The 18,320-nt window shown below is 44.9% G+C and overlaps 1 protein-coding gene across 5 annotated transcripts in view; it reads left to right on the plus strand.

Annotated features, from left to right (window-relative positions):
• Nucleotides 1–18,320, plus strand: part of TPP2 (tripeptidyl peptidase 2) — a 58,277-nt gene that overhangs the window by 14,579 nt on the left and 25,378 nt on the right. For all 5 annotated transcript variants that reach the window (XR_015138447.1, XR_015138448.1, XM_086330527.1 and 2 more), the window contains exons 4-16: nucleotides 335–439; nucleotides 3,404–3,528; nucleotides 4,222–4,385; nucleotides 6,090–6,244; nucleotides 6,902–6,978; nucleotides 9,240–9,367; nucleotides 11,790–11,889; nucleotides 12,160–12,308; nucleotides 13,989–14,104; nucleotides 14,621–14,789; nucleotides 15,499–15,656; nucleotides 15,943–16,019; nucleotides 17,948–18,054. Coding sequence is in view for 3 of the 5 variants with exons in the window: in XM_086330527.1 (XP_086186653.1) it covers nucleotides 335–439; nucleotides 3,404–3,528; nucleotides 4,222–4,385; nucleotides 6,090–6,244; nucleotides 6,902–6,978; nucleotides 9,240–9,367; nucleotides 11,790–11,889; nucleotides 12,160–12,308; nucleotides 13,989–14,104; nucleotides 14,621–14,789; nucleotides 15,499–15,656; nucleotides 15,943–16,019; nucleotides 17,948–18,054 (1,630 nt within the window). In the remaining 2 variants the exon portion in view is untranslated. The remainder of the gene's footprint in view (nucleotides 1–334; nucleotides 440–3,403; nucleotides 3,529–4,221; nucleotides 4,386–6,089; nucleotides 6,245–6,901; nucleotides 6,979–9,239; nucleotides 9,368–11,789; nucleotides 11,890–12,159; nucleotides 12,309–13,988; nucleotides 14,105–14,620; nucleotides 14,790–15,498; nucleotides 15,657–15,942; nucleotides 16,020–17,947; nucleotides 18,055–18,320) is intronic.

The raw sequence follows: 18,320 nt of genomic DNA on the forward strand, positions 1-18,320 counted from the left end.
TTTTCCTCAAATGATGGTATTTCAGGCTGTTACTTGACATGATATTATCTATTCTTGGAGAAGGATTTAAATGGGGGCCTATGATGTATAAAAATAACATCTGGTTGTGCCTTGGTAAACTTGGGCTTTTAGAGTCTAGGCATGGTGAATTAAGTAATCAAGTTTTTTATAACTGATCCGTTCATTGCTTTATCAACTTGATTATAAATGATTTTTTTTAACCTCTGTATGAGCATTGTATAGCATCACAGCTAATAGCAACTCTTAAGTTCCTATCTCAGTTTACCTGCATATTAGTCCACCTCATTGGAAGGCCATTTCTCTGTCTTTGCAGAAAGAACGGAAGGAAAAAATCTGGGACCCTGTCCACAGAGCAGCCCTCGCGGAGGCCTGTCGGAAGCAGGAAGAGTTTGACGTTGCCAACAACTGTCCTTCTCAAGTTGGTGCTAGTCGCTTTTATTTAAACATTAGCGTGTTCTTGGAGAATTAACAGTTCTTAGAGAATGCACAGACTTTTCCCCCAAGTTTGTTTTCTCCCCCATGTTTTAACTTGTCTAATTTTACTTATTTTCCTTTCCTCATTTGTCCTGAAATCAATTTATATATTGGTTGAATGTTTAAAAGTTCTTAATGAACATAGAATGCCCGCACGGAAAAGTGCGCACATCTAGATGTGGTGTCATGAACTGTCACAGAGGGAGCACCCCGAGCGCCAGCACGCCGGCGCCGCTCGTGCCTCTGGCTGCTCACCGCCACCTCCACCCAGGAGCAGCCACTGTCCTTGATGGCTGACACTGTCAAGTGACCTCACCCGTTCTGGATTTTGTAAAATGGAATCATACGGTGTCTGTCCTTTTACGCATCACCGCTTTCATCCGATGTTTTCCGTACGATCCTCCAGTGCGGGGTGTTGGAGTAGTTCACTCTCGTTACTCTGTGAGGGCTGGACCACAATGTATGTGTCCGTTCTGCAGATTGATCCTTGCTTTGTTTCCAGTTTTGGGCCAGGATGAAAAAATCCTGTTTTGGAAGTTCTTGGGCCGGTCTTCTGGTGGGTTATAAAGTGACCGTACCAGTTGCATAGGAAGTGTACGAGAGTTCCCATTCTTCTACATTCTTGTGTTGCATGTTTTGTAAATCAGTGTATGAGATGAAAATAGCATCTCAGTTTATTATGAAAGCTATAAGTGCTGTTGCAGAAACTGGAGCACCAGAGGTATGTAACGGTTGGCAGGTGAAAGTCTCTGGAAGGTCACCACCCAGGGATGCTAGCAGCAACTTGATGTTCGTCCTTCTGAATTTTTCTGTTAATGCATGCCACTTTTTAAATGAATTTTTTAATCAAAGTATAGTTGATATACAGTGTTTTAGGTGTACAGCAAAGTGATTCAGTTATACATACATATATATATATATATTCTTTTTCAGATTCTTTTCCATTATAGATTATTACAAGATATTGAATATAATTCCCTGTGCTATACAGTAGGTCTTTGTTTATCTATTTAATATGTAGTAGTGTGTATCTGTTTCGCTCACATTCCTAACTTACCCCTTCCCCTCCCTCCCGCCCTGGTAACCATAATGTGTTTCGTGTCTGTGGGTCTTTTCTGTCAGTCAGGAAGTTCATTTCTGTCATTCCTTTTTAGATTCCACATATAAGTGATGTCATGGTATTTGTCTTTCTGCTTCTGATTTACTTCATGTAGTATGATTATATCCATCCGTGTTGCTGCAGATGACATTGTTTTGTTCTTTTTATGGCTGAGCAGTCCTCCATCGTGTGTGTGTGTGTATTTATATACGTGCCACGTTTTGTTTATCCAGCCACCTGTCGATGGACATGTAGGTTGCTTCCTGTTTGGCTGTTGTAAACAGTGCTGCTGTGTATACTGGGGTGCATGTTATCTTTCGAATTGGAGCTTTTCTCTTTTCCAAGTATATGCCCTGGAGTGGGATTGCTGGAGCATGTGGTAACTCTATTTTTAGTTTTCTGAGGAATCCCCAGACTGTTTCTGAAGCGTAGTGGCTGTACCATTTACCTTTCCCACCAACAGTGTAGGTGGGTTCCCTTTCTCCATACCCTCTCCAGCATTTATTATTTGTAGACTTTTTGAGGATGGCCATTCTGACCAACATGAAGTGATGGCTTCATGGTAGTTTTGATTTGCATTTCTCTAATAATAAGTGACATTGAACATCTTTTCCTGTGCCTGTTGGCCACATGTGTGTCTTTTTGGAGGAAACGTCTACTTAGGCTTCTAGGGCGTGCATTTCTTAATCAGAAATGGGATTGTATTGGCGATTCTGAACCCTGGCTCCCTGCTAGGATCACATGAGGAGCTTTAAAAATTCCATGTTTGTGTCCTAGAGAGGAAATAAATCAGAACCTTACAGAGGAGGCAGATATTTTAAAAACTTGTCAAGAGTTTTCATTAACATGCAGGTCGGGTCAGTGCCCACCAGCCTATATAGATCTGCACACGCACACTTTTATTTACTTTATCTGTGTTCATTTTTAACAGCTGTATAATTTTTGGTTAGATCACTTTTGGTTCTTCAACCTCCTGTTGGAGACGTGAAATGTAGTATTTCAAGTACTACATATAGAGCACTAACTATAGAAGAGGGATCTGAATTTAATTAGCCATTTTATTTTGTATGCCAAAAATGTTTATATAATTGTCTTTTTCCTTGAGGAGTAAACATTGAATATATTGAATAAGGAAAAAATGAAGCATAACTTAAGATTTTGGGAACATGTGAAATCTAAGTTTTTATTCACCTGGACTAGTCAGGCGAATATAGGACCATCTCATACAGTACTTTTTTTAAAGTGCTTAGATTGAAGCATACAAATTTTCCATTTTTATAGCTCAGAATGGTTGAATAGCAGTTTATATGTACTTGGTCAAAAATACAGTATGTATTTAACTCAGCAAATTCAACAGAGGCGAGACTATTCATAATTCCTATTATTTATTTGGGTTCTTAAGAAACAGATTTGAAGTGGAAATGTTCCTGGCTATAAAAATCTAAAGGTAGATGAACTAACGTGTAGCAGTTTTAGTGTTGCTTTTGGAACTGAATCATGCAGGTACAGGCATGTGACTAATACCCTTGGCCAAGTGAGGTCCCCGCCATGTAGCACCGTGTCTTCCCCAAAGCAGCTGTAGTGAGGGGCTGACTGTGATAGTGAGGGAAGGATTTTTTTATTTAATATTTTAATTGATATCTGCCACTAAATTGAATTTCAAATTGTACAGACATAAAAGGAAAGTCTTCTTCCGTTTTTCCAGGGTAAAATGACTTTACTACTGGGTCACATTGTCTTTGGTTGTCTGTTACTGTCACTTGCCAAGAGCACAAAGTGCTAACATTAGCACATGTTCTAATTGATTAGGCAAATAAATTAATCAAGGAGGAGCTTCACAGTCAAGTGGAATTGCTAAACTCTTTTGAGAAAAAGTACAGTGATCCTGGCCCTGTGTACGACTGCTTGGTGTGGTTTGATGGTGAGACCTGGAGGTAAGCCATGTGGATTTTATACATCTTCATTTAAACATGGTCTTGCCTGCTCTGAAGAACATTAAGCCCTCAAACTACCCAGAGATTTGGTTTACAAGACATTAATATCTCTAAGCAAAGCTCCTTGAGAGCCGGGTTGGCTTTTGAGTAGTTTTGGATAAAGCCTCTTAAACTTCTTAGTATTTTAGGCATGAAAGCTGACTCTTACCTCTCTTAGAGAATCTTACCCCCTTAACCAGACAGCAGTCATTAAATATACAACAGCAGGTTGATCATAGGAATCTTCCTGATTGAAGCTGGGCAGTTTGTAAAGTAAGTGCAGGAGGGTCTGGCAAGAGTATCTACTATAAATGTTTTAAGGGCAGAGGAGGAAAATGGCATAAAGATTTACCACCGGAGACCTAGACGCTAAGTTGGTCTGATTCCTTAAGCGGGTGGGTGGTTTTCTTCCTGGGGGTCTGTGAAGGACGGTTCCTAGAGACCCTTGTGCGTGACTTCATTTAAGGGCTGGTTGCTTAAGTCACTTTACCCAGTCTTTACTGAGGCCTCTGTGACAGAGGAAGCTGCCACATTTGTGCTGGTAAACAGAGATAGTGTGGTGAGAAGATCCTCGAGAAACAGTATTGTGTGATTTTTAGAAAGGTAGAAAAAGAAGATAAATTGCATTACCTGCTCTTAATTCTCCTTTTCCAGAGCCTGCATTGATTCGAGTGAAGATGGGGATCTGAGTAAATCGACTGTTCTGAGAAACTACAAAGAGGCTCAGGAGTATGGCTCCTTCGGTGCTGCCGAGATGCTGAACTACTCTGTCAACATATACGACGACGGGAACCTGCTCTCCATAGTGACCAGTGGAGGTATTCTGTCTTAGGTTTGCTAACTAGAGATGAACGTGCAAAGTACCGGGAGGATAAATTCCTCTACCCAAAAACAGCCCGAAGGAGAATTGACCGATCCCTACGACAGAACTAGGTCTGGAGTCACGGATGTGATTTGATTTCCTGGAAAGGTATTGGGTATTGTTTTTTTTTAAGGCCGAAACCATGTAGGATCCGTTCCAGGAGTGTGAGCATGGTCCAGCTACAAAAAATAATGTAAACACAGTTCATTCTATGAACAATAATTTCACCTCCAAATACTAACTCTTGAAAATTCACCCATGAGTGTGAAGGATCAGGTAAAAGGATCCTTAACACAGCTTTCTGTGTAATTTCAAAAAAGTTATAAACTTTCTTGAAATTTGTGTGTTTTTTATAAATTATGTTATTCATCCTGTGGAATATGTTATATAGTAATCATAATAAATCTGCATATAACTATGTATAAATCTCATATAAATTTTACTGAAAAAAATATATTGATATTAAAAAAATTTGTGTGAAAATTGTTTATGGGTGTGTTTGGTAAAAATATGAAAGCATAGGTGTGAAGACGGTGTGCACCAGCTGCAGGGCAGTGCTTGCTTCTGGGAGGGAGTGAGGAGGGTGAAGTGGGGTACCCAGCTCCCCCCGCCCATAGAGGCACAGCTTAGGTACAGGAAACTGCACACACTACACACTCATAATGTGGTGAGTTCTGATGTGTGCACACACCCGGGAAACCATCCCTACAACCAAAATAACATCTCCATCACCACCACCCTCAAAGGCTGGCTTATTCTTCCTATAATCCAGTTGTCTCCACTCACATCCTCTGGTAGCCGCTGAATGGCTTTCTGTCCACCCTTGATTACTGTACATCTGATAGAATTTTATATAAATGGAATTAAAAAAATGAAGTTTGTTTTTGCCTGCCCATTGCAGCATGTTGGGCTGAATCCGTGCTGTGATTATAAGTGGCTTGTTCCTTATTGTGGAGCAGTGTTCCACCGTGTGTGTCCACCATGGTTTATTTATCCATTCACCTCCTGATACACACTTGGGTTGTTTGAACAACTGTGTACAGGTCTGTGTAGAAGTTGGTTTTTGTTTTAATTGGAACCCATGTCTGGGAGAGCTGGTTGGGTGTGGTAGGGCCATACAGGATTGAAGACCCTCCGAGCTCCCCTTGGCAGTAGCAGAGGCGTGTCGCACCCGCCGCAGCGGAGAGTGCACGCCCCCGCCCACAGCGGCCACCCTCAGCCTCAGTTCTTCAGCAAGGGGTGGCTCTGCGTGGCCTTCCTCTGCGTCTCCCAGGTGACTCGCCTTTTCATACGTTTATTTGCCATTTGGTCATCCTCTTGGGAAATGTTTTTCAAACGCTCTTTACCCATTTTTGGGGGGGGTTCTTTTTTTTTTTTTGAAAGATTATGTTCTAGATATAAGCACTTTGTCAGTTACATGTGTGCAAATACTTTCTCACCTTTGTGACTTAACAGCGTAGAATCCAGGATGGCAGAATAGCGTATGTAAATCACAGTCACTTTTTGTGAATTATTGTTAAGAGACAGAAGAAACAGTACCCCCTTACACGTTAAGATAACCGTGTTTTTATTCTGATTACTACTACGCAGATTGAATCTCGTGGTTAAAACTTTGAGCCTCTGAGGGTGTTTCCTCATTTTCTCCCCTTTTTGCCTCTAGGAGCCCACGGAACACACGTAGCTAGTATAGCTGCTGGGCATTTTCCTGAAGAACCTGAGCGGAATGGCGTAGCTCCTGGTGCTCAGATTCTTTCCATCAAGATTGGAGACACGAGACTCAGCACGATGGAGACAGGCACAGGCCTCATCAGAGCTGTGAGTGCTCCTGAGCTGCTGGTGTCCAGGACTGATGGTTCATGGTCGTGGATACTTGGATTAGCAAGCTGCTCTTGCTTTATCAAAAATACATGGCACTGTATTTAGTGTATAGGACTTTGTTTGCAAAAGCCCAAAATGCTTAACTCATTTAAAAATATTTTTATTAGAAATTATTTGGGTTAAAGAGATTTGGGGAAACATGAAAACATTGTTTACATTATACCTCTCACTTGTAGTAAATCCCTTAGCAAACTATTTTGAGATACTTTTAAAAGCATGAAAAAAGACAGGAAGACATCTCAGCCAGCCTGCTCCATCAGTGTAAGAATTTATTCTTCATTTGACTTTAACATATGAATTCTATTTCACTTGAGTGAATTTAGACTTTAAAGAGACCTCCCTCGTTTCTCCAACTCAATTCTGCAGATGCTGGTTTGTTTTTTATTGACTACTTCCTGTGCCGTGTATCAACACCACCCCCAAACACACACACACCTTTTTTTAAGTTCGTTAGCCATATGTCTGGCAGTAACTTATGAATATAGGTATGAGTTGGAATATGATTGGTTACAGAACTGTGGGATGCCTTTTTTGTGCTGGCTTTTCTGTTTTTATAAATGGCTGTCTAAGCTGGACTGTTTCTCTTTTTAATAGATGATAGAGGTTATAAATCATAAATGTGATCTTGTCAACTACAGCTACGGAGAAGCGACTCACTGGCCAAATTCCGGGTGAGTGTTCTTTGCCACTCGTCAGCCGTGGGGGCGTAGCTGGTAAGAGCAGTGAGCGCTTCTGTGTAACTGGAGCGAACGTCACAACTGACGAGGAGCAGACTTGGGCAGATCCTGTGCGGCCCCGAGGCCCTTGGTCCACAGTCATGTCTTTGACGCTGGTGTCCCCTCCTGGCCGGTGGACCCGACGGCCCCTCGGACCCCCGTCCACAGGCAGCCGGACCTCGGGTGTGCACCGCGGGCCCTGCGGTGACGGCGCCCCTCAGCTGCCGGCTCTGCGGAGGCCACCCTGGCGGCATGCTCGGGGGCCGTGAGCCGCGGGTGTGCGGTCAGCTCTGTCTCTGGTCACAGTGCGTGCCCTTCCCTCTGGGACGGCCGTTGCACACCTTTTCCTGGGGACTCTCGGCGACCTCCCCGTCAGTCCTCAGCTGGCGTCCTTGCTGCTTTCTTTCCCAGAGCAGATGAAAGCGCTCAGAGGGGACTCCGGGCCCTCCTGTGACCCGCCTGACCCCACCAGCTGCCGTCCCTTCTTTTCTCATGGAGTGTGCCTGGGATGAAGAGCGGCTCTGGTCCCCTCCGCCCTCAGAGATGCCTTCCAGCATCGACTCGCTCCTTTCCTGGCTCTCTTTACTGTTAGACAGACCTGCTCAAGTATCCACTAGCTTTAAAACTAACTAATAACAAGCCTCCTCATCTCCCATGGCCTTTGCTTTTCCAGCAAAACCGAGACAGGTGTGTTCACCGTTGTCCATCGCCGGGTCTCCCTGCCCTGCTCCCCTCCCTGTGCTGTAAGGGTCTTCCAGCCTCTGGCTTAGCGTGACCTCATGTTGCCTCAGCCTTTCTGTCTTCATAGCGCTAACTTGGCAGTGACCCTATCTGGAGAGTTTCCTCCCACCACCCCATCCAGATACACCCATTGTGCATTTTCTGCAGCTCTGTGACAGAGCTCTGCCGAAACGCAAATGTCACCAAACGAGCCTGTAGTTGGCTGTCGTCAGTGATTGAGTTTTCATGGGTGCATCATAAATGCTTTTGCTAGATGAAAAGAGCCATTTCAGTGGCTGTGTCTCAGGATTGTGTTTAGGTGACATGAACAGTGACAGGGCTCCAGAACGATCCGTGAGCACCTGGGAAGGGGCCCTGTACCTGCAGATGGCCCGATAACCCCGGGAGATGGCTTAATGCGGCGCTGGAACCATTCCTGTACGTAACGGTGGGGGTCTCACAATCTGTACATATGTGCAGTCTCAGAACTACGCACCGAAGAGAAGGTCGGTTCTACCACATGTTGATTTAAGAAATAAAAATTTTAAAACCCATAATTTCCTCAGCTGACGGGTACACGGTTCCTTGTGAGACAATTGCTCATTTCCAGACCTGGAAGCGAGCACGCTGTCAGCGTCAGTTGTGAACGTAACCTCGCAGGAGGGAGAAGGAATCTGCTTCCGTGTCTGCATTATCGCGGTGTATATCTTTCTCTCCTGGGACCTTCCTTCTTCTGCAGTCTTCTTACTCTAATGTGCTTTTTCCTTCACTTTTATGATTTTGGAGTATCCCTGGCCCTTAACCTTTTTTACATTGACCTCATTTTTTTTCCTTGTGGTCTAACTTTACCTCCTGTAATGACTACCAGTGTATTTTTCTTCCTTGCTGTCAAGCTCTAACCAGATCTCTTATATGTTAAATCTCTCTCCCTAGCGCCTTATTTCCCCATTCACCTTTGCCGCTTGTAACAGCTGTGTGAGGAGTTGGTTCTCCATACTTCATGTCGGGGGGGAGTGGACCCCCTGTGGCCCCTGACCCAGTCTCTGCTAACGTTGCAGTCTTTGCTTTTGGCCCCTTGGCAGTTTATTTTCCCCACATATATACAGTTTTGTTTTTAGCACATTCCCCACTAAAAACGGGGCCTCCTAACTCCCTCCGCTGAAACCCGACTGGGGTATGTCTCTGGGCATGGCTCTGTCGCGCTCTGCTAATGGCACATGTGCCGGAATTTACCTGACCTCGCGTTTGAATGTATTTTAGTTTTATAAACACTTTGTGAGTAGAAGCAAGGCACTTGCAGTGTGAGAATGTCCCTGAGTGATTCTAAGCACCCCTCCTGACCTGTGACCACCATTCTATTGCTGCTGCTACTCGCAACCCATGGTTTTTTTTTTTTTTTATATAAACCATGTTTGAAAATATTTTCACATTACAGTAATCCATTTCCTGAAAAGTGGACAGTTCGTGTGTTCAACTGAATCCTCTCCCTCTTTCAGGAGAATATGTGAAGTAATCAGTGAAGCTGTGTGGAAGCACAATATAATTTATGTCTCAAGTGCTGGGAATAACGGCCCCTGCCTGTCTACAGTCGGGTGTCCGGGAGGAACCACGTCCAGTGTGATAGGTGAGTTTGTAGTGTTAGAAATAAACTTAAAAACAAGCAGACAAAAAGATTTAGTCCATCCAGTGTTAATCGTATCTCTCCCACACACAGGACACTGTGAGCCTATAATAGACCCTCAGGAAAGTGAACTCTCGTAGGGACCCACTGATGTAGAATTTCATCTCCAGCAGACTGGAGTAAGTGTGGAGGTACAGATCACGGGTAGCAGAAGTATAGATCAGGCCTGTTGTTTAGTTGCTAAGTCATGTCCAATTCTTTGTGACCCCATGGACTGCACCATGCCAGGCTTCCCTGTCCTTCACTGTCTCCCAGAGCTTGCTCCAACTCATTGAGTCGGTGATGCCATCCAACCATCTCATCCTCTGTCGCCCACTTGACCTCCTGCCTTCTGTCTTTCCCATCATCAGGGCCTTTTCCGATGAGTCAGTTCTTCACATCAGATGGCCAAAGTCCTGGCACTTCAGCTTCAGCATAAGTCCTTCCAATGAATATTCAGGGTTGATTTCCTTTAGGATGTACTGGTTGGATCTCCTTGCAGTCCCAGATCAGGCTGTGGGATCACAAAAGTGCTGTTCCCTCTGATTTGAGGATCTGGGCAAGGCTTTCTGGAAGAAGTGTGAGAACAAGGATTTCAGTAGGTAGACAGAAGCAGGAGAAGGGCTTTCCAGGCTAAGTGAGCAGCATAAATGAAGACACTTGCTTCACTTTTTATTTATAGTGTCCGCCTGTGTATTTATAGCAGAGTTCCCTCGTTTAGTTTCTCTTGGAGCATGCAGGAAGACCTAGAGGTAGAGGAAGGGAGCTTCCTTACTGAGAAAAGCAGTTGAAACACATTTACTGTGTGCCTGTGGCCTTCCCCACCCTTTGTCTTCAGGATCGGATACGGTATTGTCTGCTTCACTGGAATCCAACAGGAAACAATAATGCCTGTCAACGAAAGTTGTAAGAGATCGAATTATTTGCAGTCATAATATGAAAATAATAAAATTAGCTTCTATTATACGACAGTAGCTGCCATCTTGTGCAAAAAACAAAACCCCACAAAACATGAAATCCACCCCTTGGTTTTTTTAATGTGAGGCATGAATGAGGAACGGTGAATTGAGATCCCTTAAGTAGTAAATGAGACCTGAAGATTTTTGGTTTATTTTTAAATGTGGGCTCAAAACACTTAATGTTTGTGACTGAACATGTGACCATAAAAGCTGGTCCCAAGCAGTTTTCCTGGTGTATCCACCATTAACTGCACAATACGTACGTATCATAGGAGTTACTATAGTTGCGTAGGTATTAGAGATTTTATAGATACACAGCAATATTTGGGCATTAAAGGTTAGAGTAGAAACTGGTCCTTTTAAAAATATTTTTGTTTTAAAATATCAGTGATCTTATATTTATGGGACATGCTTGTATTCGTGGCTTGTAAATTTTAAGCATGGTGTCGCTTGCTTTCAGTAACCTAAAATCTCTTGATAAAGTAATTCTGTTAAATCGTGTGTTAAGACAGCAGTGCCTGCCAGTGATTCATGCATTGTGTGTTCCAGATCTCTGGATACTTTTAAGGACACAAAATGAAACAAAATAATCCTGAGAGGTACCTAGTGATAAAAATGCACTGCTCCTCTACAGCGCTCAGCATTTTGTCATTTTCTTATCCCCGCATTGGCAGAACACTTTAACCTAAATTCTACAAAATGACTACAGTTTCATGTGGCAGCACTGTTGACCTAAGTCCTCTTAATTCACTCATTCTGTCCAGCCTTCTACCCAGGAGATGTGTGTGTTGTGAAGGAGAATGAGGAGCTGATAGTCTTGGATTCTGAGTCTTGTCTCTGCCGGTCATTATCTTCAGTACATTTTTTTAACCCCTTTCTGCCCTGTTTGCACATCCCTGGAATGAAGGACCTGACTTTGATCTCTGAGTTCTGTGATTTCAGAGTCTTAACTAGTTTCATCTGCACGTTTATCTAGGAGACCGTAGCATGTTACTGCAGCCACTTTGCAGGGGAGGCTACTGCCAATTTCACGGGTAGAATTTTCTATACCATGGCCATTTAAAAATGAAGATCAATCAACTAATTCCTTTATTTTTCTGAAGTTATATTTTTACAGTTTGAAACACATTTCTCTTTCTCTTTCATGCATACACACACTTTTAGTTACATTATCCTGTTTAGTCCACATAATAGTGCTGGTAGGTATTTTTATATACAAAAGCGCAGCACCTCATGTAGTGTCTGGTATGTAGTGACCTTGCCTGGGTCGTTAAGTTTTTTCACCTTTCCATCTTGTGAGAGAGAACGGTGGTGTCCAGAGAACAGGGGCTTCGCCGGGATCCCACGGCTGGGGGAGCAGTGGGGTTCGAGTCGCGACCCCTGTTCTGTATCCTTCTGTCAGTGACCACATTCCCCGCCCCCCGCAGGTGTCGGCGCCTACGTTTCTCCTGATATGATGGTTGCCGAGTACTCTCTGAGAGAGAAGTTACCTGCAAATCAGTACACGTGGTCTTCTCGAGGCCCCAGGTAGGTTGCGCGTGGAAGTGGAGTGGAGTGAAAGCCGCTCAGTCGTGTCCGCCTCTTTGCGACCCCATGGACTGCACAGTCTGTGGAATTCTCCAGGCCAGAACACTGGCATGGGTAGCCCTTCCCTTCTCCAGGGGTCTTCCCAACATGGGATTGTCACAGCCATTCTGTCCGACTGCCTGGGGGGAGCGCAGGGCTTTGCCCTGAGTTCATTTGCCCGTTGGCCCAGTGCCCACCTCCCTAAGCAGACTCTGCCTTGCTCTCCTTCAGCGCTGACGGGGCCCTCGGAGTGAGCGTCAGCGCCCCGGGCGGCGCCATCGCCTCCGTCCCCAACTGGACGCTGCGGGGCACCCAGCTCATGAACGGGACGTCCATGTCGTCTCCCAACGCCTGCGGGGGCATCGCCCTGGTCCTGTCAGGTGAGGAGCGCCTCCCCGCGGCCCAGCTAACCCCGCCGCAGAGTCTCCTGCTGGAGCTGCGAGTCGTCGGCTCTTCCACATGTTTCTGTCAGTTTAAGTACTCTTAATGAGATAGAAGTGACACGGAGAAATGGATTTTCAAAGTATCATTTTACACTTCGCCTTGCTGTTGTTCAGTCACGGTGGTGTCTGTCTTTGAGCCCATGGACTGCAGCGTGCCAGGATCCTCTGTCCTTCCTGTGCTTCACCTCAGTCCTAGTTGTAAAATCCACGGCTTCCTTGTTTATAAGCTTGCTTAAGGAGGTGTGAAGTGTCTAGACAGTTTCATAAAATAAATTTGATGGCATAAAATAAAGACAAATTGTAGCCATAAAAAGTAATTGAGTACCTTTCTCTTCTTGCAGACAGATATTTTTGTTCTCTAAAGTTCTCAGGGCAAGAAAACGTGGTTGAATTGGTAATGACCTGGCCCACAGTAAAGTGGTGGAGAATCATTTATGGGATCTTAATGGTTTGAACGTGCATTCACTCAGCAAGCATATTTATTGGCTGTTACTGACTATTAAGCTTTATTTTGGCCTGGGGCTAAAGTAGGGAACAAAACATCAAAAAGACCTGCCTGTGTGGAGTTGATATTAAAGTTGGAGGAGGAACAGACTATGAACAAAGTAAAAAATCGCTTCCTTGACATAGTAGAGGGTAGGAAGCGTTGCCATGGAGCCGGTGAACCGGACCATGGGGAGGCGGGACTTTCTAGGTTGATGGGCAGGCGGCTGCATGCTTGACGTGGAGGATGGGGCCATCGGCACTGACTGGGCTCCACTCTCGCTCTACTGTGCAGCCTCTCCAAGCATCTCGGGCTCGCTGGTGCCTCTTGTCTGTGGCACACTATTCTGTCTGCCTGGAATTCCTTTCCCGCCGAGTCTTGGCCCTGTGAACGCCCGTGTATTCCCTGAGAGCCAACCCAGTATCTGTTCTGATGGGAGCATCGCCTCTCCAGATCCTGACAAAATTGTTTGCTTTTTCGGTTGACTCTTAAAGTGCCGTCATGTTCCCATGTTTTTTGGTTCACGTTCTACACTCCTCATGAGTATTTGCATGTTTAGTTCTGGAGAGGACAGGCGTGCCATCTTACTCGCTTCCACCTCAAAACAGTCAACATCAGAAGGTGGGCGGCTGGGTGGCCTCCGCGTCATGTAGACAGTCACCCGCAGCCTCATTGTCCCTGTTGTCGACCAGGAGGCTTGTCAGCAGCCTCCTGGGATCCGGTCTCCAAGGTGCTGATTGGTTGCGTGGGGCCTGAGCATCTTTCTGGCTTGTTTCCGTACCCCTGGTGTACATCCTGTGCGCCCTGGTTGAGACCTTCTGCCAGTGACCATGTTGATTGACCAGCACTGTCTTAAGGAAAACGTGATTGGAATGCCTTTTGGTCCCTGTGCCGAGCCCACCTTCATGCTGTGTCACAGTGGGCATGCGGAAGTTTTCATTGAATGAAGTCGTTGTGTTATGAGTCATACTGTAAAAAAAAAAAGATTAAAAAATGAGTGTTGAGACACAAAAACATTAAAAGCAGAAAACGTACACATTATCCATACTAGGGTGGGGGAGGCTGGGGAAGCGTTTCCAATAACTGTCTTCTGTAATAAACACTAGTTTCTTGATTTCATCTTTTGATTTTAGGTCTGAAAGCTAATGATGTTAACTACACAGTTCATTCGGTCAGAAGAGCTCTTGAAAACACTGCAGTGAAGGCTGACAACATAGAAGTATTTGCCCAAGGACACGGTATTATTCAGGTATTGTCGTTTGAGAAGCAGGCTGTAGATCAATAGGATAATATTTTAGCTGTTATTGGATAATATCCCTACTATAGTGATTGAGTTTTTCTAATTGTTGACTATATGGCCAGAGTAGTTCTCTGAACCATAAACGAAGAAGGTATGAAAAGAGATTTTATAGTTGAATTTGTGGTGGTAAGATAGAGAAATGTAATTGATGTAAGACATATAGAGAGATGGCAGAGGGCAGCAGGTAAAAGCTGACCAGGCATAATGGCACTTGGAGGATTCCTAGCATCATCACTTGGGAGTAAGAGGGTGAAGTGGAAGGTGAGTCCCGTGGCTGGACCAGGGTTTTGTCCAGTGAGGTAGAACTGTCCTCCTGATGGGCTTTGTCATGTAGTTCAGAGAGGAGAATGTTGAAGCTGACTCTTGCTTGTACTTTGCTATAACTGAAATGAAATGGGTGATTTGCAACAGAAGGTTTTTTTGACCCAACTATGTGTATCTTACTGTTTGTATCCTTTTAATTAGGTTGATAAAGCCTATGACTACCTCGTTCAGAACACATCGTTCGCTAATAAATTAGGTTTCACTGTTACTGTGGGAACTAACCGTGGCATCTACCTCCGAGATCCTGTTCAGGTGGCCGCACCTTCGGATCATGGCGTTGGCATTGAACCTGTATTTCCAGAAAATACTGGTGGGTGATAGCCAGAGAGTAAGCTCACATGTTCACATTTTTGGTTTGAATTGTACTGTAATAGAGAGGTGCTGTTTAGGCTGATGTTTTAAAGAGGAGATAGGAATGAACAATGTTAATATTACTGTGCATTTCAGAGCAAAGGGAAACTGATGGCAACTGGGGACCCTGATACAGTGGCAGTTGAGTTAGCAGTGTGATTACAAGAAAATAATAGAATGGGCCTTCAGTCACCTAGAGCTCTTAATTAAATTGTGGATCATAAAGCGTCAGATGCCTTTTCTTTCCCACCTTTACTGCTTGAGTGTAAGAGCCAGATTTTGGTTGCAGAGTGGGAAAATCAGAAGCAACCAGGGAGAAGCCCAGCTCAGTGAATGTAAACAAGACTGTCGTGCCTGTAAATTAGGAGTCTCTTAGATTCTGTTGACTGCACGCAGTATGAGAAAACAGCGCTAAACGCCTTATGTTAAGGTTGTGGCCGTGCTGGGTAGGCGTGTGGATGGACCCCAAGCACCAAGCGTGCTGAAACACGTGTGAGGGAGGCTGTGTGACTGGTGTGTGTGGGCTGTGCTTGGGGAGCCTGTGCCTCCTACATTTTATAGCCAACGGTGCTTTCCTGCTGCTGAATGTTCTTGAGAGACTACAGAACGTTTTAAAATGGAAGAGGAAAACAGAGCTAATCTTCACTTTTTGTTTTTTTTAATGCCAGAAAACTCTGAGAAGATATCCCTCCAGCTTCATTTAGCCTTAACTTCGAATTCGTCGTGGGTTCAGTGTCCCAGCCACTTGGAGCTCATGAACCAGTGCAGACATGTAAACATCCGCGTGGACCCCAGGGGCTTACGGGAAGGACTGCATTACACGGAGGTACGGCCTGTGCGCCTTTGCTCTGCCTTCTTTGCACTGTGCGGAGTGTTTGTGTGGCAGACCGTTTACCCATTAGTCTGAGTTAGTCAAGGCTTGGCCTGCATGTAGTTGTTCAGGCTGTTTGCCATTGATATGTGCTGTGACATCAGAAAATTGATGCTTTTACTTAGGACGTTTCACCTTTAATATGAGATTAATTTATTCTGTGAGTAGGTCCACCTTCTTTCATTCTCTCCTTTTAAAGAAGCTTCGTTTGTGGATACTGACACTTAACTCTTTTCTCAAGGTATGTGGCTATGACATAGCGTCGCCCAACGCAGGTCCTCTGTTCAGAGTCCCCATCACCGCGGTCATCGCAGCAAAGTAAGTGCCCAGTCACCAGCAGTGTGCTGTTCGTGTAAGTGTGAGGTGGCTGTTCATGGAAACAGGCTGAGCTTGTAAAGGATCCGCAGGCCAGAACCAAGGAACTGGGTTTTAGTTCTGCTCCTTGCTCAGCATCCAAGATGGCATGTGGTCGGTCAGCTGCTCCTGTTCACAGGGAGGAGGATTAATGGCGTCTGCCATCTGCCCTCCACCAGGGTGACGGCGCCCTCCCGACCGCCTGGGCTGGAGGCCTGAAGCCTCTGCAGTGTCCTGACAGTGATTTTGTCCCCTCCCACCCCGACCTTGCCACCGCTACCCCCATCTCTGGAATCATATTGTCCCCTGGTTCTTCCGCATTTCTAGTCCCCTCTGTTTCCAGGCTCTTCCCTTCTCATCTTGCCTTCCACCCCGGACTGAAGGGTCAGGTCTGATCATACTGCTTCCGTATAAGGTCCTTTAGCATCTCGCCCGAGCATCCTGCTCTGCAGTTGGCCAGCGGTGGTCCTGCAGAGCCCGTGTCTCCTGCGGCTCCATCACCACTTTGTACATTCCCACGAGCTCACCAGAGCTGACCTTTCCGCTGTCTCCAGGACGGGCCTGTTTGCACAGCTGATTCTTTGCGTTAGGCCCCTGTCTCCTAACCCAGCGACCAGGCAGGTTCCCGGTCATCCCCAGCTGAAGGGAGTCCTTCCTTTCTGCTGCTTCTCGCTTTTACACGCCCGTGGTTTAGGCTTGAGCCAGTGTGCTGTCATTTTTAATTGACCCCATTTGACTGTGAGCCCACAGAAGACTCAGGGCCTGCATCTTATGTAATCCCACATGGAGCCCACTGTACAGAACAGACAAAAAAATGGTCCAGTACAGGAAGGGGAAGACCGAGATGGGAGTTCTGGAAACTGGGAAACGTGAGTTAGCACTTTCTTTTGACTTAGTTGCATAGTAATATTTAACATGCAGTAGGTCTCAGCCTGTATGAAGCATAGAATGAAACAGAGATAACTAGTGACACAGGTGAGGAAATGCAGAACGGTTAAATTCTCAGCCGCGTTTTCCCTGCAAGTCCGACAGGAACTTACTAGACGAGGTAACGTGTAAGATTCAGGAATCGGCCAAGACCTCTTCTCCTGATGGAAGCTGTCTGGGACCACTCCGCACAGATGAAGCACTTTGCATCTTTTCCACCAGCACTCCCCGCCTCCCAGAGCATGCTGCGTTCAGCATCTCTGCTGGGCGCTCTGTCCCACGGGACTGGCCGAGGAAAAGGAAAACAGAACATTCACTGCTGCGTCTGTAGCTTCTAGTAGCTGTGCCCCCGATGGAGTAGGCACTCACTAAATGTTCGTCACACTGAGTAGAGTTAGTCCTTAGTGTCTACTTTAGCTTTCCAGTGTGGATAAGTAAACATTTGACTTTGGGGTTTCCCTGATCCTTTTTAAAAATCCTATGAAAGTAGTTTTCTTCATACTGTGTCATTTCTGGCATGGGTGCATTTTGAAGCTACAAAAGGGATTAAATTTAATAGCAGTTTCAGAGGATAAGACAGTATCAGAGTCACAAAACATTGCCTTTGATTTTAGCATTTTAGACTCAAAACAGTCCAGATTCTGGTTTTTGGAAAATTATGTGGATGTTGTAGAATTCCGTTAACAACAGCAACAAAAAAGAACTGTGTGTCTGGGTGTATTATAGACAAATTATAAAACGAATAAAAAGCAGAAAAATCATCTACACTGGGCTCCCCCCAGTTCTCTCTGCTGAAGTGTTGCAAAGATGAGATGATACTGTGCATACCGTTTTGTTCCCAGCCTTTAACTTCCTGTGTTCATTTCTCAGGAGCTGTTGAAATCTAGAGTGCCAGTTGGTTTACAATATGAAGCCCTTTTTAATGAGAGTATCATGTTTAATCATTAATTTTTATTAATTTTTAGAGTAAATGAATCAACACATTATGACCTAGCCTTGACAGATGTACATTTTAAACCTGGTCAGATTCGAAGGCATTTTATTGAAGTTCCTGAGGGTGCAACATGGGCTGGTAAGTAAAATTAAAGTCTGTCTTGCCCATTTGTCTTTTTTTGTTTTTTGTTTTTCATTTTTTTTTTTGCTTTTTTCTTTAACTGGAGGATAATTGCATTACAATGTTGTGTTGGTTTCTGCCATACAACAGCGTGAATCAGTCAGGACACATGTCCCCTCCCTCTTGAAACTCCCTCCCACCACCTGCCCCCCCCATCTGTATGTGGATTCTGAAGGCCAGAGCAGATAAACCAAGGGGGAGAGATTAGGAAAACTTATCAGTGA

Source organism: Bos grunniens, chromosome 12 (assembly GCF_055505025.1).
Source record: "Bos grunniens cultivar Pamir isolate PY7600 chromosome 12, Bosgru_T2T1.0, whole genome shotgun sequence".
Lineage (NCBI taxonomy): Eukaryota > Metazoa > Chordata > Mammalia > Artiodactyla > Bovidae > Bos > Bos grunniens.